Raw genomic sequence first — 25651 nt, forward strand, 5'->3', positions numbered from 1 at the left:
TCTCCTCCCAAGAGTATTTTATTTCAAAATAATTCATCGCTTATTAGTCTATTCTCACTGATAATAACATTTATGTAGGAGCTTTGAATTCAGTCGTATCAAATATAGATTAAAACGTTATAACTACTTTAATTTGTATTTTGATCCAGACATCAAGATTTAGATTTGGTCTTGATTTGTGATGTGAACTTAACTACTTTGTTCAATTTTTTGTTAATTTTATGATTAAATTTTGTTTTAGTTAAATACGTTTCATATAAACTTTATTTCTACAGATAAGTTTAATTATCCCTGAACAAGCTTATTGATGTTTGATGATAGCGTGCTTTTACTGTAAACTTTATACTCTCTAACCTAATTTTCACCTCTATATTACTTTAGAAGTGCTATAAAATAACGATTCTAGGATCTTTTTGTGACCTCAGCAGAGCTTTTGATGTTTTAGATCATCATATACTTCTTAATAAACTTGTAAGGATTGTACTTCAACGGTTTAAAACTTACCTAGCTGGAGCGTGCAATGTGTTGAAATTCGCAATAATCCCCAGTAGTATATTTCAGATTTTTATGATATCAAGATCGGAGTACCTCAGGGATCTATCCTTGGATTCTTACTTTTCCTCATAAACATTAATGCTCAGCACATATAAATGTATTGAAAGTCATTTCAACAGAACCATAATACCTGCTCTTTTCGCGGATGACACTAGCCTTATTCTAAATAACTGTTACTTCAGTGCCCTATTAAAAAAGTATACAGCCATATCATCCTTGATTTCTGACTTGCTCTGCACCAATAACCTATTCTTAAACTTTTCTAAAACGAATATTGTGGAATTTTATTCCTAAACCTTTCAAAATGTTAACGATATTAATGCATTAGGTGGCAATTCAATAAATACCACTTTTTCTGTGTGAGTCTTAGTGGTCTATCTTGATTTTGACTTGAAACCCACATAAACACATTAACGAAACAGCTGAATTCAGTTACATTTACCCTGAGGTGCATTTCTACATTTTTCTCAGAAGAAGTTCTTAAGTTGGGATACTTAGGCTTATTTGAGTCAAAGTTGAGATACGGTTGATTATTTTCTGGTGCCATTACTTAAATAGAGTATTTACTCTTTAAAAGAAAGCGTTGAGGGTCGTCTGGGAAATTAGATCAGACGAAAGCTGTAGAGAGCGTTTCCGATATAGTGGAATCCTAACCTTAACCTCCCTTCTCGTTTTTAATCGACAATGTTTGTTTTTCAAATAAAAATCTGTTTCCATATTTAAATCTTGATTACAGCACAGAAATGACCTAATTTTAGACTCATTCAAATTCAACCTTTGCCAATACTACATGTTTTGTTTTGGTCGTAAACTCTACAATTAACTTCCAAATGTGTTCAAAACAGTTTAAAAAGCATTTTAAGGCTTACTTGATCAGGAAGGCTTTTTAAAGTCTTCACGATGCTCTCGTGATACCCATGTATGATGAGACCGATAGTGTTTTAGTAGGAATAATTGTAATAGTAATTGTACTTGATCGTACTCTGTTTTACATTTAGATTGTACGGCCTATTGTAAATTTGTTCTCTGATATTGCTTTCGTACAGTTACTTTATATACTGATGTTTTTACTTGCACATAAACCTTTGTGTTCTATTGTGTAAATAAATTATTCTCATTAATATTTTATGTAACCAAGAAACCAGAAAAACACTGGTTGAATAATAATAACTTGTAAATGTATGACTAGAATATATTATATGTTGTTTAAGAGGCTAAAATTAATTATAAAATTACAATTTGCCTCTAGTAGAAGTTAATATGAAATGTGTTGCTAACAGTATCTATCAAACAAAATCAAGACAAAACTCAAAGTTTAAAATGTGTTAATTTTTACACAAAATAAAGAATTAAACTGTAAAAAGCAACTTTATTGATCGTAAGCCCTCATGATTTAGTAACTATTATTTTAAGTACTTTCTTTGTTGGGAAATATTCAAGACGTACAACTGCATTGAATAAATCGGCCAATAGATGAAAACCTCTATTTTCAACTTCCTTCCTGACTTCACCAGAGTTGTTGATAAAGTACCTAATGTAAATTAGTATACTGTAAAGTATTGGTGCTACAGTTAAACTTAAAAGCGTTAAACTTAAACTAATTGCAATAGACCTATAACGAGTGTTCACTTACGAGGAGTAACGAAATATTTCTAAACTTCCTTTCATGTTCCACTTTTTCTGGTGGGAAAATGTTTAAATACATAACACTGAATTGTACATAACTTTTCGTTTGTAAACCGCTATGGATCTGCCATAGAGAATATTTACTTCACATGAAATATATTCTCTGAGCTGAGGTAGGAGTACATTTTTAGGATTGTATATTGTATGATCATGTTATTACGTGATTTATTTACGTCTCATATCAGCTGTTGTTCTTTCCACAGTAGGAACTGGAAGTCTGGAAGTAAATGTCTAGTGAAATTGTTGATAAAATATATTACAATTTTCACTATCCAGAATTTGTTATGTTTTTATAAACATTATTAATACTTTGTATGTTCAAGTTGTTCGACATATGAAATAATAATTTCTTTAATGAATGTGTTCTCCGGTATTGAGGTTATGTGACTGTTTAATTTTGCACATAAATCAGTGTAAGTTTAAATATTCATTCAGTATGCTTACTTTAGAAGAAAGAGTTAACATTGCAGAATTACTGAATGGAATGTCTTTGGATGACCTGAACTCCTTGGCGTCGACGGTTACGAAAGGTCTTCTGAAAACGTGTACAAGACAAGGTAGTTTAGTCTAACCTATTCTCTTTGACAGTGTTGAGGGTAGAGTACGATAAGCGGACCCGGTTTTTTATATCGAAGAATGTAGTCTTCGATACCTAATATTCACATCTCAAATCCTAGACTATCAATCGATATAAAAGTATCTATAGTCCTCAATAACAATCATATGTTTTAAATTAAAATATCAATGTAATGTTTACAGTGATCAAACAAATTATTATAACAAAAATTAGGAAAACGGAAGACGACCATATTTGCTCCTCTCACAGTTACAGTTGTTTCTTTCCCACAAATTTCACATAATGGGTTTTCGGTACGAGTCCAACATGTTGAAGCCACAAAAAATATATATTTTATTTATGTCTTGTCATCTTTCAAGGCAATGTCATGTTGGCTAGTTTTCTAAAATTGACTGCCATTTTTAATAATTAAAATTACTTATGTAAAATTGAAATATTACCCTACGTGTATTATTTTAAAGTGTTTACAGCTGTTGATATAGACTATTTAAGTTAATAATTCAAGGTAAATCTTAAGATCAGCGACTACCGCTCCGATCGCCGTAATGTTTTGCATACTAACACAGGTTAACGTAATTTCAAATCAGTATCGATTGATTATATCGATGGTTATGATTAAGTAATATCGTTTGCCAATTTCGATATAAAAAACCGGGTCCGCTTATAGTACCCTACCCAGTTTTAATAACGTTAAACCATGCCTTCATGAGATGTGCCCTGATAAGTAGGCCTACTATTGATATGTCAGTAATGATCAACTTCTAATTGATCATGATAGACTATATCAAATCTAAATACAGTAGCCTACTTATACTTTATTGGTATTATTACATCCATTTTTAACAAGCTCTACTACTATATAATGCATCTTTGGCTGCAGTATAATAAGTGACCACAGCAACAATCACAATCAAATCAATGGAAACGATTGAATATACAAACATTTGAGCTATAGATATTCATAATTAATATTTGGCAGCTGTTTTTATTTTACAGAATAACAATACAGTTAAATACAATCTTTAAAGCCTGTAACGTAATTCTGTACAACATTAATGTTTCAAATTAATTCAAACTAAGTGAAATCATGTGTGTATGGTATTTGAATTATGGCCCCCAAAGATGGGAAATACTGTTATTTGTCAATAACCTATTAGCAAAATAACGTGGTCAAGAGGTATATTATGTTCCTGTTACCGTGGTGACATGATATTAGCTGATCCACACTCGGTATTAGCATCATGCTGTTACTGAACTGACTTTACTTAGTTGCAAGTAAACTAGGAGTCGACTAAATCTACATGTGTGGGTCTATTTACATGTAGTATACAAAAATGTAAATCATTACAATGTAATATTAAGATTAGTATACTACTATGAAATGGATTACTTATAATAAATGAGAACTGAGAACGAACAAGTGAACAAAATCATTCGGTTTGTTTTCATTTTTCCAGAAATAATTCTGTACAGGTTCATTCCTAGCCTAATTGCTTGCACGAAATCACCTCTGTTGTTACCGTTACTAAGTAACCTAGTACCAGAAAGAATCAATTAACCCAACTTTTACTGAAATAACAGGGTATTTCTGATAACACGTTTAAATCCCGGTAACAGGTTACTACGGATAAACCCTGTTACTGACACTAATGCGTTATATACTTCTCATCTCTAATGGAAGCAAGTACAAAGACGTTGTATATGTTATTTGTGTAACAAGGTGTCGGACATGTTTATCCTTAAAAATAGTGAAAGGTTACTAAATTTAATGCTGATTTGTTTGTTACATTTTGTAAATATACGTACCCTAGATAGTTTTTTATTCATCATTTAAATTATTATTTTTAAAGGGTACGGTCCAATAAGCGGACCCGGTTTTTTATATCGAAGAATATAATCATCGATACCTAATATTCCCATATCGAATCATAGACTATCAATCGATATAAAAGTAATAACAATCATATGTTTAAATTAAAATGTGAATTTAATGATAACAAATAATAAATGAACATAACCAAAATCAGGGAAACTCATAACTTTAACTAAATGAAACAGAACGAAAACGTTTTTACTAAAGTTGTGTCCACCATTACCTTCTTTTTTTGCATCTGAAGACGACCATGTTAGCTCCTCTGACAGTTACATTTGTTACCTTTCCACAAATATCACATAATGGATTCTTAGGTACTAACCCAACATCCTGAAGCCATAAAAAACATATTTTATCGTCTTTTAAAGCAATTTCGTGAAGCTTCCTAAGATTGACGGCCATTTTAATACACAATGTTACGTGAAATTTAAAATATTACCTTAATTGTATTATTTGAAAGTGTTTACAGCTGTTCATATAGATTATTTAAGTTGTTAAAAATAATTCATCAGTATCGATTGATTATATCGATGGTTATGATTAAGTAATATCGTTTGCCAATTTCGATATAAAAAACCGGGTCCGCTTATTGGACCCTACCCTTTTTAAGTTACAAAAACATCAGAACTGTACTGTAATTTGAAATAAATATAATGAGGGTTTGTTACTCATGAATAAATCAATTATCGTGATGGCCACTTATTATACTGCAGTCCGACTGTAAGTAAAACACTTAATTTAGCCTATGTAGGCTGTGTTTAGTATAGCAAATTATTAATTTCCAGATCACACTCAAGGGTAGGCTATTACAATAATTGTCCGATAACCAATATCTGTAGAATTACATTTTTAACAAAATACAGAACCTGTTTTAACAAAGCCAGGTAGGATAATAATTTGCTATCATGTATTTTGGCTGCAGTAGTAAGCAGCTACGACCATAATCGAATCAGGGTACAAAATTATTAATAAGAAGTACTAGAATTATCAAAACCAAAAACATTATAAGGTAGTTTGGTATTATCTGGCTGCCAGTCTGTCCCTATCTACTACTTGTTATTACTTGATATAAGTAGGTTTACTAGTAGTACCATAATTAAAGTTAGTATATACGAGTGCTCACATGATCTGATGGTATCTCGATGGATGTTTTTCATTGTTGCCAGAAATGCAGGGTGGCGCCGGCCAACGAAGCCCGCTTTAATGGCCAGGGGCATTTCCATTTCCGACCTCAGATAACATGCCAGATCATCCTGCGTGATCTGATGTCAGAATAGTTGGACCATCTTGAACATGATCTGAGGTCAGAAATATTTGACGATCTGGGACATGATCTGAGGTCAGAAATATTTGACGATCTGAGTTCGGGAAAGTACTGGTCGGAAATGCCCCTAGCCATCAATGCGGGATTTGATGCCCACAAATTTCTGGTGAAAAAAATATATACATCCCTAGAGATAGTACCTATATTTTGTTTTGTTTGTTATATTTTATAAATAGAAATGCCCTAATTAGTTTCTTGTTCATCATTAAAATATTAGATTTTAATGCTGAACAGTAGAACTATACTGGTAGATTTTGAATAGAAGAGATTGTGCTTCAATATAAAAGGAAGAACATCTACATTGTGGGCTTATTAGATGAAAATATTTTTCATACTTTCAATATCCAGAAATTGCAAGCTCTACAAGTTGAGGTTGTATGATTGTAAATTGTAGAATTGTTTTTGTTTATTTTTTTTTTTTTTTTCATAAGGAAATAAATTTGTCCAGTTTTCTCACAAACTTAATTTTCACAGATGAAGTAAACTTAACTTAAAGGAATACCTGTTTAATACTAGGTAAAACCATATGTTGGTACCAAGAATCCACCTACCATTGTGCAATGTCACCATCAAATAAGATTTTCTGTGAAAGTGACTAGGTCTAAACCTTTACATTTTACTCAGTAACTATTTTTAAAGCTCAAATGTACATTTCTGTGAACATTTTAACTTGGATTTTAAATATAAATGGTTTGGATATATTGGCCCTGTCTCAAGGCCTACTCAACCCCCAATTCTTACACCAGATGACTTCAATTTGGGGACAAATGAAGCAGCTTTTGTATTCTTCACCTCCTGTTGTGGAGATATAGACCTTGTTGACAATATGTCTAACAGATTTGAAGATTGAAGTCATCTGTGAACACTTCAGGCTCTGCTATTACACTTGCTGTACGAATTTTTTGGATGCGTTCTTGCTCAATTTTGAGCTCTTTAAATAATATTTATTATGAATTACAGTATAACCAAATAGGCCTACCACAGATTGTCTAGGCTATCAGGCCTCAGGTACATTATTGTCTGGTAGTTTTACTACTTGGAAAGTGATCTGCATACAAAATAGAGCTAATCTAGTGTTACCGTTGGAAAGTCTATACACAGGTATTAGTAACAAATTTAGAATTTGAAATTTTATCCATCTCAAATATAACTTAAACAAGGAGTGAAGGTTACAGTAACCATACTTTTCTTAAACATATGTGAATTAAACTTAAAATTTTGCAAAGTTTGAATGTTGTAGCCTACATTTATTTAATTAAATTAATCATACAAAACGGGTGACCTAGGTAAGATAGGATAGTACTCTATACATCTTCTTCTTATTTTAATCTATCAAATCAATCATATGGCAAATTTGATGGAGTAATTTACTGGCAAGCTGTTTTACAGCCTTGGTGTGAGGTATCTCTGATGTTAAAACAATGTAAAGGTTCGTTTTGAGCTTCATTCTTTGGATCTCTTCAGACTAACTTGATCCAGATTCCAGAAGTCAAGTCTGAGACAGTGTCAGATACCAGACGCTGCAGGAAAGGAAGGTGAACCGGAGCAAAATTCGACATTCAAATTGAATCAACCCTTCCTACCAGAGCTATGTTATGTGTAGAAAACTCCACCGTGCTTAGAGACCGTGTCAGAACCATCTTGGTGCACTCAATTGGGTACCTGATGAGACAATGAGACTGCCACTTCACCTATCTATAGTTGTCTCTGATGTTGAAACGATGTAAAGGTTCGTTTTGAGCTTCTTTGTGACCAACTTTCTTTAGATCTCTTCAGATTAACATGACTCCAGTTTCCAGGATGCTGCAATAAAAGGAAGGTGAACTGGAACAATATTCAATGTTCAAATTGAATCAACCCTTCTGTGGTAGATAACTATGTTATGTAAGTGTTATATGCTGTAAACGTTGCAAGCTACGTGACAGTGAAGGAGACGATTACTTGGATACGGTGTAAATTGGAGTAGCTGGCTTGATAAGCCTCTTTAATGTTATATTTGGCACATTAAATTGTAACACATAAAACAAAACAACATTTTACAGTTAGAGAATTACAGTAGCAATGTTGTTTAACTGTTGGTTATTACAATTCATAACTGAAATTCCTAGTTCATCGTGGATTTTATTAAGTAATTCACCTTATTTAAAATAAGGAAATATATAGTTATAATATTGTGTAACTAACTATTTATATATTTAATGTGAGGTACTTAGTTACAATACATAAACAGATAATTAAAATTCAAAGAACAAATCAGCAAAACACAGATTTTTTCTTTATTTTTCCTACAATTAATGAAAACAATGTAATATAAGATTGTTTTACATCACTGTATTTGTTTGAAATTACTTTAAAATATATTTACAACATGTATTTAACAATTTGCTTTATTTGTGTATATAATACAAAGTATGACATATAGTAATAAATATTTGTATTTATTCAAAATATTAGATTCCTTGGATGAGAAAATGTATGACATATACTTTAGTGGAATATCTCGTTCTAATCTTTAAGGAATGTATGATGTTGACTTATGGTAAAAAAGTGCTTAACACTTTTGTAGTTCTGTAACTACCAGAGATAAAGTATGGTATTTAGTAAGGTTGTTGTTTCTTCAAGGACGAACCTATGAAGACCAAGTAAGTATTAAGACCAATTTTTTTATCAAGGAAAACAGTATCTATAACATCTTATTTACAGGGAAAATGTTGATTGTGGGAAATATTACGTCCGATCAGAGAAAATAATTTAAGTGATGTGTTTGTGTCATATTTTGCAGAAGCAAATGAAGCCATCCTACAACATTCAGACACAGTTGAAAGTATCCTCAACAGAAAAAAAATTTCAAGAGAGTTACTTTTCAATTATCTCCACTGGAAGAAAGTTACCACAGACAGTAATTTGGACAAAAAATCGCTGATAAACTTGCTCACAAATTACTGGAGAGAACAGTTGCATAATGGAGAAAATCCTCCCACAGAGGCTAATGTACAATCCAATGTAGTTCAGACCTCTGTAAACGTAAGTAAGTCTGTGTCATTATTGTATTAAACTTGCTCACAAAGTATTGGAGAGAACAGTTACATAATGGAGGATATCCTCCCATGGAGGCTAATGTACAATCCAATGTAGTTCAGACCTCTGTAAACGTAAGTAAGTCCATGTCATTACTGTATTAAACTTGCTCACAAATTACTGGAGAGAACAGTTACATGATGGAATAAATCCTCCCATGGAGGCTAATGTACAATCCAATGTAGTTCAGACCTCTGTAAACGTAAGTAAGTCCATGTCATTATTGTATTAAACTTGCTCACAAATTACTGGAGAGAACAGTTACATGATGGAGGAAATCCTCCCACAGAGCCTAATGTACAATCCAATGTAGTTCAGACCTCTGTAAACGTAAGTAAGTCCATGTCATTATTGTATTAAACTTGCTCACAAATTACTGGAGAGAACAGTTACATGATGGAATAAATCCTCCCATGGAGGCTAATGTACAATCCAATGTAGTTCAGACCTCTGTAAACGTAAGTAAGTCCATGTCATTATTGTATTAAACTTGCTCACAAATTACTGGAGAGAACAGTTACATGATGGAGGAAATCCTCCCACAGAGCCTAATGTACAATCCAATGTAGTTCAGACCTCTGTAAACGTAAGTAAGTCTGTGTCATTACTGTATTAAACTTGCTCACAAATTATTGGAGAGAACAGTTATATGATGGATGAAATCCTCCCAGGGGGACTAATGTACAATGCAACGTTGAACGTTGTTCAGACCTCTGTAAACGTAAGTAAGTCCATGTCATTACTGTATTAAACTTGCTCACAAATTACTGGAGAGAACAGTTACATGATGGAATAAATCCTCCCATGGAGGCTAATGTACAATCCAATGTAGTTCAGACCTCTGTAAACGTAAGTAAGTCCATGTCATTATTGTATTAAACTTGCTCACAAATTACTGGAGAGAACAGTTACATGATGGAGGAAATCCTCCCACAGAGCCTAATGTACAATCCAATGTAGTTCAGACCTCTGTAAACGTAAGTAAGTCTGTGTCATTACTGTATTAAACTTGCTCACAAATTATTGGAGAGAACAGTTATATGATGGATGAAATCCTCCCAGGGGGACTAATGTACAATGCAACGTTGAACGTTGTTCAGACCTCTGTAAACGTAAGTAAGTCCATGTCATTACTGTATTAAACTTGCTCACAAATTACTGGAGAGAACAGTTACATGATGGAATAAATCCTCCCATGGAGGCTAATGTACAATCCAATGTAGTTCAGACCTCTGTAAACGTAAGTAAGTCCATGTCATTATTGTATTAAACTTGCTCACAAATTACTGGAGAGAACAGTTACATGATGGAATAAATCCTCCCATGGAGGCTAATGTACAATCCAATGTAGTTCAGACCTCTGTAAACGTAAGTAAGTCCATGTCATTATTGTATTAAACTTGCTCACAAATTACTGGAGAGAACAGTTACATGATGGAGGAAATCCTCCCACAGAGCCTAATGTACAATCCAATGTAGTTCAGACCTCTGTAAACGTAAGTAAGTCTGTGTCATTACTGTATTAAACTTGCTCACAAATTATTGGAGAGAACAGTTATATGATGGATGAAATCCTCCCAGGGGGACTAATGTACAATGCAACGTTGAACGTTGTTCAGACCTCTGTAAACGTAAGTAAGTCCATGTCATTACTGTATTAAACTTGCTCACAAATTATTGGAGAGAACAGTTATATGATGGATGAAATCCTCCCAGGGGGACTAATGTACAATGCAACGTTGAACGTTGTTCAGACCTCTGTAAACGTAAGTAAGTCCGTGTCATTACTGTAATAAAATAACTAATAAACTTGCGCACAATATATTGGTGGAGGTACTATCACACACACAAGTACAAAAGATTAAGATCAGCCGTATTTCGACTATGTTAGTCACCTAGTGTTCTTCCTAGACAAACCCAGATTTTTATCATTTGTTATGTTATTCTAAAGTGGTTATTGTGTGTGTGTGTACCTGGATATATTGCAATTGAATTGAGATATCGATGTACACCTATCTTGTGACATGTCATTTTAAATATCTATTCAATAGAAACACCATGACATGAAGACAACTTCTCTATGACGTTCCTAGCAAAAGTTATGGGCAATTAACCCTTACATAGTAATTCCACCTCATAGAAAAAGACACCTCTTATCAAAACTGTGCACACCACAAAAATTAAATACTACATAAAGGGATAAGATGGGCACCTCAAAGTCTTACTGAAAGATATCACGCATACATTGTATTGATATGTGCAAGATATTGGTATTGTCCCTATAGAGTATTGTTTTTTTGCGTTATTTGCCTATAACTTTTGCTAGAAACGTTGTAGAGATGTTTTTAGAATAGAATAGAATATATTTATTTCCTCAAAATACAATAAACATTTACAAGTTATTCATTTTTACATAGAAAAAATTCAAAACTAAAACTAAAACTCAAACTCAAATATGTTTTCTAAGTGTCATTGTGTTTCTTAATAGTTGCCCTTTAAAAGGACATGTAAAGAGCACAAGATAGGGGTTGCATTTTTTTAATTTAAAGCTACTCCCTTCTACCCTCCTTTGAAAAGGGAGGGACATTTTTTATCCTCCATAACAGTATTATTATAAGTACGGGGAAGGTTGTACATAGATATCTCAATCTATTTCGAATATATCTGGCCTTTATTTCTTTAATATTAACAAAATGTTGTCTTTTGAAAAATTTTAAAATCAAATAACAAAAAAAACCAGTATAGTTATAAAAAATGTACATGACACCAACTATTTGGAAAACTTTATTGCAATTCCAACGATACTAGTTTCAACGGAATCCTTCAAGGCATAAGCGAGCACAACCACTTTAAAGATACGCTTGTACAAACCGAGAGCGCCAAACATGTCATAGTTTAGAGTTACTCCTGGCGTCTACAACAGCATCTTTAAAGTGGTCGAGCTCATTTTGCATTGACGGATTTGGTTGAAATAAGTACCGTTGGAATTGTAATAACATTGTCCAAATAGTTAGTACCTTGTACATTTTTTATAACTGATGTAATACAGCTGACACCTATCAGAAGACAAAATGTTTCCTTCTTCTGGCTTGTGCAAACATACCTTCAAAGTGGTTGTACTTGCTTATGCTTGACGGATTTCGTTGGAGTTAGGTTAATACCATTGGAATTGCAAAAAAATTCTCCAAAACTTCGGTGTTTCGTGCATTTTTTATAGCTATACTGTTTTTTTGTTATTTAACTTTAAAAGTTTTAATAGTTGCCATTTTGTTAATACTAAACAAAATAACACAATCATTTTTTATTTTCCTCTTACCTATTCAAACCTATGTTCCAAATTTGGTTTTGTTACCTTTACTAGTTTTAGAGATATGAATTTGTTAATGAAAAATACAAAATGGCAGCTAGCAGCTAAACAAAGTGGAAATTGGAAAAAAGTCATTCTTCATTTTTAGCTTAGAATCGCACACAGAATTTGAAAATATAGCCAGCCCAACCAAATAACATGAAACTTGGCAGTTATGTTAAATTAATTCAACAGAAAAAAAATCTTACTATCACTTTCCATTTCAAAATGGCGGCATTTAAAATTTTCCAGTCTTTGATATCCCAAGAACTTTTAATCCCATGTAAAAATTGCAAGATTTAATTATTGCAAATTTAATTACAAAGCTAACAATACCAAACATATGTTCATATGAACATTTTTCCTTGTTTTTGTGTCTACTATCATACCCTACAGTTGTACCAAATCTCACAGAATACCTTGTGTATATATATATATATAATATATGTGTAATTATAGCACATTCACCCGGCAACTGAGAGATCCGGGTTCGAGTCACGGCGAAGCAAGTACTTTTTGTGATTCAATTCTTATTGAAATTATATACAGGGTGTCCAGCAACCATTCGAACAAACTTTGCCACATTGTTCAGCAGGCCAAAACTAACAAATAATGCAATATAACAGGTGCCCCTATTTCACTTCGTTTAGCGTCTGTCTGTCTGTATGTATTTTTTGGGAAAAAAATTACTACTCAAAAACCACTTAAGATACAGAATTCAAACTTAACAGTTATGTTACAACCTAGTGTTGGTCCTTTTCAGTGAAAAAAAATAAAACAAATATCTCATTGCATTTCAAAATGGCGGGCCATTCAAAATTTTCTAATTGTATTAGCTTTTGAAACGGTTACTTTGACAACAAATTCACCAGGATAACTTTTTTAGCATATTTTATTACCAATTCAACAATTTTTGTTTCAAAAAGATTGAATAACAAATAACTGAGTTTACCAGCACCAAAACGTAAAAACAGGTTAAATCCATGCATTGCAAGTACATACAACAATGTAGTGGATTTTTTTACGAATAAACTTTTTAAGGTTCTTTATTAAAATAGTGAATAGCAGTCTTTAATTGCTAATTACTATATATAAATATTATATATAATATAATATATATATATTATACTTATATAATTTTCAATATCCAATCTCTTTTCTATCAAAAAACATTTAGTATCCATGATTATTTTAGGTTGTATAAATAAAATACAATATCATGAGAACTTTCTATCGTGTTAAATCAATTTCTCTTGTAAGTATAATAAAGTTTATGCAATAAGAGATAAACATTGCCATGGCGCACCATCAAATCCTTAATGCTTCAAGTTTGTACTTAACTTTTTTTGCTTACTATGCCACCATACATTCCCATATAACCATTGGTGTAGCGTTGTATGGGGCCACTAATTAATAAAAATTTGCAAAGCATTCTGCTTCAAAAAAAGGCAATTAGAATAATACTAAATGTAAAGGGACCGGGATTCTGTAAAAGATTATTTTTCTAAATTGGGAATTTGAACTGTTTATGGAATGTATATATATTATATATATATATTAAACTGTTATAAATGGCAATAGCCTTATTTAATTTCAATAAGCATTGAATCACAAAAAGTACTTTGCTCCGCCGGGAGTCGAAAACCGGAATCTCTCACTTGCCGGGTGAATGTGCTACCATTTACACCACAGGAGCGCTTTACTTTTTCCGATTCAATTATTTTGTATTTGGCCGTATCTGTCACATATGCGTTTAAATAAGCAAACTAACATATGATCGGAAGACCAAATACCTGTCAAACGACTTTTATTTACAATTAAACTGTATAAATGGCAATAGCCTTATTTAATTTCAATAAGCATTGAATCACAAAAAAGTACTTGCTCCGCCGGGAGTCGAACCCGGATCTCTCACTTGCCGGGTGAATGTGCTACCATTACACCACAGAGCGCTTACTTTTTCCGATTCAATTATTTTGTATTTGGCCGTATCTGTCACATATGCGTTTAAATAAGCAAACTAACATATGATCGGAAGACCAAATACCTGTTCAAACGACTTTTATTTACATTAAACTGTATAAATGGCAATAGCCTTATTTAATTTCAATAAGCATTGAATCACAAAAAGTACTTGCTCCGCCGGGAGTCGAACCCGGATCTCTCACTTGCCGGGTGAATGTGCTACCATTACACCACAGAGCGCTTACTTTTTCCGATTCAATTATTTTGTATTTGGCCGTATCTGTCACATATGCGTTTAAATAAGCAAACTAACATATGATCGGAAGACCAATTAGTATTTATAAAAAAATAACAAAAAAAAATTGAATTCAAAAATTAAGTGGTAAGTTAAACTATTTCACCAAACAAAGAACAATGGTAGAACTTAATTAATTCATAGACATAAAGATGACGAATTCATTTTTAGTTTTATTTATTGTGTTATATAAATTTATAACATAACTTGCTAATTAAAAAAAAAGTCAGTGAAAAAACACATCGGTTAGTAGAGTGAAAACGCGCGTTACCGCATCAGAATATGACGATCCAGCCAGAAATGGCAGTGCAGTGCATAATGTACTTCACAATGTGTACCTAAAACAAACCCCCCAATTTCTGATTGGGATAAACCTTTTGAGATGCGGGTTTGCGGCATTTCAACTCTACTAAGTGAGCTCTTTCAAATGAGGTATCACTCGAACCATGCTCTCATTTAAGATTTCCATGTTTTCCTCTGTGGGCCGTCCCCCCATGGTTGGCATGTCATGGTAATAGCATGGAAAAATAGTTTACATAGCCATACGACACTGTGCAAAAGTTTATAGATGTTATCTCCTATGGTTTTTAAAAATATTAAGCCGTACCCATACTTTTCAAACACCTTGTATATAATATTATATACATGTGTATTTGAAAACAGTAATGATAGTCAGATCGAATGTTTAACAAATTACCTCGATTAGGGTCAAGTCACGACTACTTTACTCGAAACCAATTGTATATAAACACTCATTGAAATTTCATTATAAGAAACCAGGTTCGGAAGGAATTAAGTTTATAAATAAAATTCCAAAAGACTTACTCAGTATGGAAAATAATTTTATTGTTCAAAAACACCTTGAAATATTTTTAACCGATAAAGGTTATGTTCACTTGAAAAATTTATGGAAATATAAATATATTTTGAATAAAATATTACTGATGCCGTTCTTGTACAAATTATATGAATGAGTTGTTTTGAATTTGAATATTGAATTTTTATCAATTTTTTACAGACGACCAGTCAGGTGATCTCCACTCAGCTGGAGCCGGTACAAGTGGATCTTCTGGCACTAAAGTTCACCGAGTGGTTCTATCAACTGCTCAACAAGGACTTTTTGGATGGCAGCAGTTTTGCACTTGGATCAGAAAACTTCTGGAGCGACTCAACCATACAAATTATGGTAATCTCCCAGAAGTGTAGTTCAGGAGGGTTCACAAAGAGTAGAGATCTCAGGGACTTTATTTATTTACTTAATTATTTTTCAATATCCTCCGCATTATTTGCATATAATTTAAAATGTTATTTAAAGAATAAATAAAAAATAATTTAAACTCTTATACGTATATTGTTAAAAAGATATGTAAATAAAATATTATAAAGTAGGCATTTACAGTTGACATGAACTGTTTAACACGTTTTACAGAAGAATACTTTTAAAAATATACATGTATGTGTAGTGAAGAATAGTTAGCACACGTCTTCTAGTAACATTTTCTAGGTTTCTATCACTTCAGTGTATTGGCCCACTACGTGTCATATATCTCATTTGCACTGTCAGTGTTTAGAAAATAATTATAGGCTAATTTCAAAGCTAGTGCTTTACCTAAACATTACTTTAAAATAAAGCTGCTCGATAGGTTTCAGCACTCACCATTCATTGTAAAACAAAGAGAATATTAGAAAGTAATTACTATTTTTTGTGGTCAGTGGTGCTGGCCTTACAAGCTGTATTTTATTTTGGCTCTTGGGGTTAAAAACTCTTTTTTGTTACAGGATAATAACCTTTCTATCCTACAAAAATGGTAATACTTATTGTTAGTAAATTATATAAATCTGCTATCAAAACTATAATGATAGTATAAATAATAGCATATTAGACAAACTGTTAGTGTCTTCTGAATAACACAATAATTCCTTTAACCTGCTAGTTGTAACACAGGGTTTTCACAGTTTGGTGTTATTATTAAAAATTTCAAACTTAATAGTGATTATTACAGTAATTATTTAATAATAAATGCTTTGCTAAACATAAAATAACACAAATACATTGTTTTTTTTTTAATATTGGATAAAAAAAAAATGCAAAACAGATGTTTTGGGTCTGGTACATTATAAAAGAACACACTTATCCCATCATCTTACACCCAAACCAACCACCGTTAATTTGTTGGATTATCCCGTCAGCCAACCTTCAAACCAATGAGACCAGGTGTATACCAGACCACAAAAATTCCTAACGTCAGGTGTGGGAATCGAACCCCACACAGATCAAAATCCACGACTTACTCCCACATCCGAGAATAGCACCTTAGACAACATAGCAATCCTGATTTGATATTTTAAATATGTAGATAGCTGGATAGCTCACTTATGATTTCGCTTCTTCACATCTTCAATCTTGCATTTCAAGATCTGCAATCTGATCTTTTCTTCAAGTTGTGACACGTATAAGTCAAGAATCAGAACAAACATGTTATGTGTCAACTTCATGCGCATTATCTCTTATACATACACTTAATAAAAACAAAACACAAATAATTATTAAAACCGAACTATAGAATAGATCACAATCGGTCTGCTCTGAACAACCAATCACACAGAACCGACCACAGGCCAATAGTAAATGGTGATCTTCACGGCAGATACAAGAGGGCAGCAAAGAAGGAAATGGGAATGGGCCTTTTTTTTATTATTGGTTCATTCTAGATGAGCTCAAAACCATAGTGACTCCGCATTGGTTTGTTACAAATATCTAATCTGTTTGATACTTTAGGTTTCCTTGTTAATTGAGTCAGGGCCGTCCCCAGTATTTAATGCGCCCGGGGCAAATCATGCCTTGGGGGCCCCCACATAAAAATTACATTTTCGTCAGTACAGCCATACCAAGTGATAAGGAATTTTTGGAAATTGTTATATGTAAATAAATACTCCAGTTTTCTGTGTGTAACAAAATACCAAATATATTATATATGTACATTTAAACATGTTTTAGAATAGATAATAGAATATTGAATAGACCTATATACATAGATATAAAGAAATTATTACTTTGGCTCTTTGGCATACAATACTTTTGTGGAACTTTAGGGCTATTAATAGTAGTAACAGATATAAACGCAATGCATAACTATTTCAATCTTAATGTCATAACTATTATTTACCTTTGACAGAGATAGTTTTATTCTTAAAAAGAAATCTTCCTGGCCTTTGCACTAGCAAACTTCTTGATAACGTCTTCTAACTTCAGCCTTTTACATTCTTCATTTTCAATAGACAGCATGGCAAGGGATGACAGTCTCTCCTGAGACATTGAAGAACGTAAGTAGGTTTTTATTAATTTAAGCTTACTAAAGCTTCTTTCACAACTGGCAACAGATATGGTAATAGTTAGAAGGATTCGTAGTGCAATCCATAAGTTTGTGTATAGGTCTGTCTTCTTAATCACTTTTAAAACTTGTAATGGGGTTGCCTTAGCTAGGCTTACTTCATTCACAATAGTTTTGACATGAAGGAGTTCCTGATAAAGTTCTTTTCCGATTATATCAGAGGTATCAGATAGGTGTTTCTGTAAATTTTCACAACATTCCTTCAAATCTTCTGCGTGAGGGAGTTGTTTAAGGTCGTATAAGAACCCCCATTTCAAGTTGTGGTTTGAAAACTGAATCAACCTTTCTTTTAGGGAAGCCTGCATAATGTCCAATAGTGGGTAGAAAACGTTTCTTTTAAAATCTTCTTCTGGGGTTGCTTTGTAGTCACTTTTATTTTCATAATCAAAAAGCTTTTTTTTCTTTAGCGTTTTTCTTTAAACAATGGTTCCACGTCAATGTCACTACAAATCTCTTTGACTTTTGAAACAGAGTCATTTAAACCGTCTTTACGAAAATCATCTATGAACTGTAAAGTTTTTTGCAGCAGATTTGATGTTAAAGCAATATCAGTGCTTTTACCTTGTAAGGTTTTACTTATCAAGTTTACCTCAAACAAAACATCGTGCCAAACAGTAAGGCAAACCAGAAATGAAAAGTCTTCCATGTGAATTTGGAGGGACTTGGCTTCAGATGAGATTGTAGGGTCATTGACAGTTTCACTCAGTTCTACAAGAGCGTCAAGGACGTCTTTGTACTGGTATCGAACGGCAGATACAGAACTTATTCGAGCCTCCCATCTTGTTTCACAAATCTTTTTCAAAGTTAAACCTTTAACATGGTCACTGACAACGCACCAACGTTTTGGAGATGATGCGAAAATAGTGTAAATCCTTTGAAGGATTCCAAAAAGTAGTAGACTTGACGGATGATCTGGCTCCATCTGCAACAACCAAGTTGAGGCTGTGGCATCCGCAGGGTGTAAATACAGCTAAAGGATATTCTGAGGATATTCGTGATTGGACCCCTTTTTTTAGCTCCTGCCATGTTTGCGCCATTGTCGTACTCTTGCCCGCGGCAGTTACTCATGTCCAAACCACATAACTCTACCTCTTCTGTTAACAATTGAGTCAATGCTTCCCCTGTTGACTCCTCAGTAATCATGTAGCCTATAAAACATTCTTCAATAACAATTTCACCATCGATCTCCTCTTCTTCGTGAACATAGCGAATGGTGAGAGATGTTTGTTCCTTATGACTTACGTCTGGCGTACAATCCAACATAACTGAGAAGTACCGTGACAGCTTTATTTTCTCGATTATATTGTTTTTCACCTCCTTTGCCAGACAGTTTATCAACTAATTTTGAATATTGACACTTAACATTTGAACTCGATATTCACTCTCTTCAATGCATCTTAACCCTCTCCCGCTCCCATTGTTTCCAGGCGCTCACGGTGCTTCTAACCTCAATTAATTCGCTCTGCCGGTCGGGCTCGGTCAAAATACGCAGCGTCTCAACTTACATACGTTCTGTCATTGTAATTAACTATAATTATATATATTAATTATTTTAATATATATTGGTTCAATGAAGTTGATTGTAAGAGACCAGGGAGGGGGCACACGGACAGCTGGGCGCCGGGTTGTTTGTTGCGCAGCTACTTGGTGAAGGTCATTGTCTGGCTCGCCATCACTGCCCCTGCCACTGTGATCACTCCGAACTACATCCTCAATGCCACTAACCACTTCACAAAGCTCTGGTACATCACTACACTCACTTGAATCATCGCAATCACTACTAATAACGAGATCGATTTCACTGTCACGAAGTGTACGACTACAACCCGCCATAGTTTCCGCACAACTAATATAAATAGCAAAATAATGGATTAAATCTACTGTAAAAGTAAAGTAAATGGTCTCCTGATAGCAAACAACCCGTAGTAGTAAAAACTATTGCTACTCGAGAGCAGCACTTATCGGCTCTAGTAGATAAAGCAGTGCGTGCCGATCTGTGCCGTTTAGGCTGCAGTGGCTATATTGTGGCCGTGCCAATTCATGCCTTGCGAGCGGGAGAGGGTTAAATGTTCCATCATAACCGGATCAAACTCTTCTAGTAACTGGATAAGGCCAAGGAAGTTTCCGTTATTTTTTGTTAAAAGTTTTGTTGAGTTTCCACGAAAAGCCAAGTTGTGTTCTGCTAAGTAAATAATAATAGCAATAATTCTTCTTAGTATGTTTTGCCATCTATCGGCTTCTTTTTGTATTTGGCCCATGAGCTCAGTATCAATTGCTGCATTTTGGTTGATTCTACGTTCAGCTTCAATCCATTGCTGGGTAAACTTAAAATGCTCAGATGATGTTTCGTGAGATGAAGCTCGCTCATGAAATTTTTTCCAATTATTGAATCCTTGCTTTTTGCCAAAACTTGAGTGTGGATTATTGTCAAATAAACGACATGGAAAGCAGAACACTGCATCAGAAGAGCAAGATAAACTAACCACCGCCTTTTCACTTTCTCGCCATTTTCTGGCGATATTGAAAATCATTTGAAAAATGACGCTTTTCACTGTTTAATGGATAGTCATCATTACTTTTTTTAAATGACGGAGCACCCCTTGTTATGATTTCATCTCTCTCTCTGGCAGTTAAATTTTCAGGCCAAGTTGACGGGTCATTTGAAAAATGTTTAGTTTTGGTAGTTTAACATTTCAACAGTTCCCTTCTTAAGCTTGTCACTGGTTTCCTCCTTCAGTATTTCAGCAGTCTCCTCTACCTCAGTTAAAATTAGGTCTTGTTCACATTCATGGTCGAAGTCCTGGGTATTTGAAGTAGCGGGTAAAGATGAAGTAGGTTGTTGGGTAGTGCCCTCAACTATTGTGAAGAATTTTGTCAACTTGGGTACTTTACTTAAAAGAGCACTGTGTCTTTTGTTAATTTTCGTCTCTGAGCACCTGATAGTTTTTTAGACATTTTAATAAAATAATCTGAAATAAAATTAAACTTCTTCAAAAAATTATGCTTGTTTACTTAAAATGAAATTAAAAAATAATGTTTAAATCTGTTGCTCTACATGTTGCGTAGTTTTTATGCCTACGCTACGACATGCAAGCTAGAGTGCACGTAGTACCTTGGTCGAAACAACATTTACATAATTATTACCAATACATATGACAACCAACACATATTTAACTACCACATGTCTGTAGCTTTTGTATATGTAGGTAGGTACTAATACAATATGAAGCTCACCTCTCACGTACACATTCGCTTAATTTCACAGCTCTAAGTCTCTACAAACACTAAACACACGAGAGTAGTTAGCAACCTAACCTATACGGTGTAGACGCAGTGACAGTGACAGTTGGAGTTGCAAGTGCGGTGTTGCCAAACTTAACTTACTAAAAATAAACATTATTTTTAAGTATATGGTTCAAACCAAGTTATTTTTAACAAATATTAAGGCACCGGATTGGGGGTTTGTATGTATATAGTAGAATATCGTTGAAATTTAGTTTTACAAATTTAATATTGACTATGAGTAAGGCACCTCCTAGCCGCGGCGCGGCGCCTCTTTGGCCGCAGCGCCCGGGGCGACCGCCCCGTTCGCCCCCCCTTCGGACGGCCCTGAATTGGCCAGTTTTCAAAATTGGCGACCAATGTAGCCTATATTAAGTTGATCAGTTTAAGAGTTTTCATCTTATTCAAAACATTTTAAGAGTAACACAATGATGGTGTTACTGTTTTCTTGTATCACTAAACAAAGGCACATGTCCGAAAAATCCTGTTTTCTCCACAACCGGATGTTAATGTTTGTATCCAACATTAATATGACGAATGACATTTTTCCAACAATTAAACTTTCAATCTGTACTCTAAATTTGAAACTACATAGTACCTATCACACCTACGAAGCTGTTATAAACAATTACTTTAGACAGAATCATTGTAACTGACTGACAGACTACAAACTGTTCTAGCAGCACACTTTCAAAGACAAAAACATTTCACTGAGTGTGCCAGACTTGCATAGGGCTAGATTGTATACACTACATTATACAATATGTCAATTTTCAGTTATGACATTTTATTTGGTACAGTGGAGTAAATAAGATGAATCCACATATCAATATTTGGTATTTAATTACTATTAAGAATTGTTTCAGAATTAAGTTATGCTAAATATTTTGCTTCAGCTGAATTCAAATGGGGAAGTGGCCACTGAGGAAGCGGAGAGTGCTGCTGCAGTGGTGGCCCTTCTGGCGGAGATTAAGCAGCGACACAAGCTGTATTTCTCACCCAACCTGTCAGCAGAAGGTGTGAAGGGACGGTCGGAACCCCATGGTCTGGTGGTGGTGTTAGTCTGCGGCACGCTACACCAGAGTGCAGGTGCGTCTTTTTAGGCATAACTGCAAGTATGAGTTTTTCATGTCATATGAAATGTTTTAACCCTCAAACTGATAACCGGTGGCACAGACGTTCATCAATACTGCATGTGAACTGATAAAGACGGCACAGCCGTCGGTCAACTTTCAGCTATTATTACACAAACACTGTTTAAGTTATAAAGACAAAACTCGCACCAGTCGATTCCTCTACTCAGAAATACCAGTTCATTTTGTATTGTTTATATTCGTAATATTACTCATTGTCAGCTAAAATTGATCCAAATGCCGCACAGCATACAGCTGACGGATTATGCAATTGGTGACGCGCTGCACGAACTTGACGTTCTTTGTTGCTAGGTTATTATATAGGCTAGTTAGTTGTTTATAATTTATTGTTATTTTGTGAAATTGACGATCCTCGTTGCTCAAATTATATACGTGAACCATTGGATGATGAAAATATTATTTCTGATGATGCAATTGACATATCGGCAAATAAAATGCATGATGACATTCCTTTGTCAGATTTGTTGTCAGTTAGTCTGGAGGATTATAAAGTGGTGGAATGTGAGTTGGGTTGTGAAAATTGATAGTGACAGTGAAAACAATTCATCATTATCTGATATTCCTCTTGTCCAAAGAATTCATCAAATACCAATATGGATACGTGTAATGCCAAAAAATTGTACATATTTTACATTTTTATAAAAAAACTTTTTTGTGTTTTAAATAAGTGTATATATATAATGTATATTTTGTACATTTACAGTATCTTACTATCTCAAGTCATGTGAAAGTTACAAGGAGTGAATTTAGAAAACAAAAAATTTACAATACACATTTATCAATTTATGTACAAACAAAAAAAAACAATACTCTAGTAAGTACATATTTGTATCATTTTAAAATTTTCTCGGATTTCTAACAAAAAAAGATATACAACACTTATTACTTAGGATTTAGCACATATTTTTAAAACATATCTGAAAAATATACTGCGCAAAGACAAAAACCAGTGTATCATTCTGGCAATTTCTTATTATTAGTCGGAAGGTTAAGGTGTCTCGAAAGTTTTTTGTTGAAAAGTCAACTGACATGCATTTTCAAGTGTTATTAAAACACAGAACGCGCCAGAAATGAAGTCCTTAGGAGCTTGTCAGCGACGTGTTCTTCACTTAGCCAATAAACATCATGCAACGAGGCATAGTCAGTACCAATTAGATGATGAGGCCAGAGTGTCCAAGTGTAGTGCACATCACCTGGAACGCCAAACATGTCACAATTGAGAGGTATCAGTTGTTTGTTGCTCCGGTCTTGTGCAAGCGTATCTTTAAAGTTTTCATGTTTGCTTATGCGTTGACGGATTTCATTGAGAAAAGTAATGTTGGAATTGTTATAAAAATTTTAAACATCATTAAATTTTTTTTATAACTGATGCAAAATAAGCTGATACCTTTCAACCTATAAAACCTTTGATGCTCCTGGCTTGTGCAAGGATACCTATAAAGTGATGGTGCTCACTTTTGTGTTGACGGATTTCATTGCGAAAAGGTACCGTTAGAATTGTTACAAAAATTACTAAATAGTTGGTAACTTATGAGTTTTTTATAACTGTACTAGTTTGATGTGACAACCTTGTGCTACTCTACAGTTGTCTATTATTCAAAGGACTTCTTTGGTGGCACTTAATATAGTCATGTTCAGTTCTTGGATAAACAGCTTACTGCTGTACAGAACAGAAAATACTTCACGGTCAATGGTGGGAAACATTTTCCTGCGTCCATCTTATATCTGACGTCTCTTAGAGAATAAATATTAATTGTAGTATATTGTATTAATTTGTATCATCTGTCTTATATAGATATTTTAAATAAAAGTTACTTTCTTTATTGGATTCATTTTATGAATTGTAATAATAAAATACCTAACCCTGTAAATATGTTTTGTAATAAACAGTACCATACACAGTACATGGTCAAAACAATTGTGCTCGCCCATGAAACGTTTACGATCTCATGAAAAATCAGAGCTCAATTATCATTAATTATTGTATTTCTCACGTCTGAACAGGAGTGGTGGTTGGGCTGTTTGAGCAGACGTTTTACCTCATCAGAGACCCATTGACAAACAACTCGTGGAAGATAAAACGAAGCCAGTTGATGCTGACCAGCAAATCTAATGTCGCAGCTCTGCCTACACTCGGAGACGGTGAACTGACAAGACCACTTCTACCGATACAAAGTCCTGACTGATAGTGTTTCATCAACAACAACATTGATGGCTGTAATATATCATTATATTATATAAATATGTACATACTGTATTTTACTATTTTAAGGAAGTACTCGTATTTTGTCATAAAGTTGTTATTGAACTGTTTGATTTTCATTTAATCAATCCTTTGGGATGAAGACAGAGTTTAGCAAATGACTGAACAGCAATTGACCTACTGTAATATATGGGATGTGATATAGGAAAGGAGCAGTGGGGTAAGACATGATTAATGTTTCACTGCTCCAACACATTGTGTCTTCCACATTAGCAAGAACACTTTGAAACCAGTTTAGTTTTGTAGATCTACTAGGCATTGGTAAATTGGAAATCCTCCACAACTGTTGCAATAGTTTCAGTTGCAGTCAGGCAACGGTTGCAAAGAACCAGTTCTCTGCAGCCATTAACGTAGCCAGAAAAAATGGAGAGTCCAGACAACTGATGTTTTCCAGTATTGGACAAAGAGTAAGGCCTCCTATTTTGTTCCTTAAAAAGTTTACTCATTTCTTTGGTGAGAACAATCTTTCAGCAGAACATATCAGTAATACTGAATTATTTAAATAATAATAATCATTTACTAAAAATTAATTGAAAAATTGAAAATTGGGGGGTTCTGGACCCCTTGGACTCCCTGCTGGCTACGTCCTTGTCTGCAGCGGTAAACTTACATAGTCTCTCAACGTTGCACGACTTGTTCAGTTGCAGAAATCGTCTCCAAGAAACAGTTGTGTTTTAAAACTGCTCCATAAAATGTCGAAGCCTTCTGTGTAGTACTCAACAGTTCTAAAAGTTCGTTACAGAAGTGGGTAAATTATGTGCTTGTTAGTAATATTTATTTTTTTAAGTACTTCATGTGATATGTGAAGATACTTAGTGTAAAAAAATATTTGTAGACAAAACACTCAAATGATTTATAATG

The 25651-nt window shown here is 33.8% G+C and overlaps 1 protein-coding gene across 1 annotated transcript; it reads left to right on the forward strand.

Annotated features, from left to right (window-relative positions):
• Positions 1–2434: 2434 nt before the first annotated feature.
• On the forward strand, positions 2435–24840 carry LOC124366977 (uncharacterized protein C3orf38 homolog). Its single transcript, XM_046823616.1, has 5 exons — positions 2435–2798; positions 8798–9039; positions 15718–15885; positions 22270–22462; positions 24532–24840. Exons 1-5 carry the CDS (start codon positions 2600–2602, stop codon positions 24711–24713), a joined length of 984 nt encoding a protein of 327 aa, XP_046679572.1. The 5' UTR covers positions 2435–2599; the 3' UTR covers positions 24714–24840.
• Positions 24841–25651: the final 811 nt, after the last annotated feature.

Source organism: Homalodisca vitripennis, chromosome 7, assembly GCF_021130785.1.
Source record: "Homalodisca vitripennis isolate AUS2020 chromosome 7, UT_GWSS_2.1, whole genome shotgun sequence".
Classification (NCBI taxonomy): domain Eukaryota; kingdom Metazoa; phylum Arthropoda; class Insecta; order Hemiptera; family Cicadellidae; genus Homalodisca; species Homalodisca vitripennis.

Bases quoted from the DNA above. Each gene is read 5' to 3' on its own strand.
- LOC124366977 (XM_046823616.1), top strand. From the start codon at position 2,600: ATGTGTTCTCCGGTATTGAGGTTATGTGACTGTTTAATTTTGCACATA. The intron at 2,799-8,797 runs GTAGTTTAGTCT...CATATTTTGCAG, and splicing joins GAAAACGTGTACAAGACAAG to AAGCAAATGAAGCCATCCTA. The intron at 9,040-15,717 runs GTAAGTAAGTCT...AATTTTTTACAG, and splicing joins TAGTTCAGACCTCTGTAAAC to ACGACCAGTCAGGTGATCTC.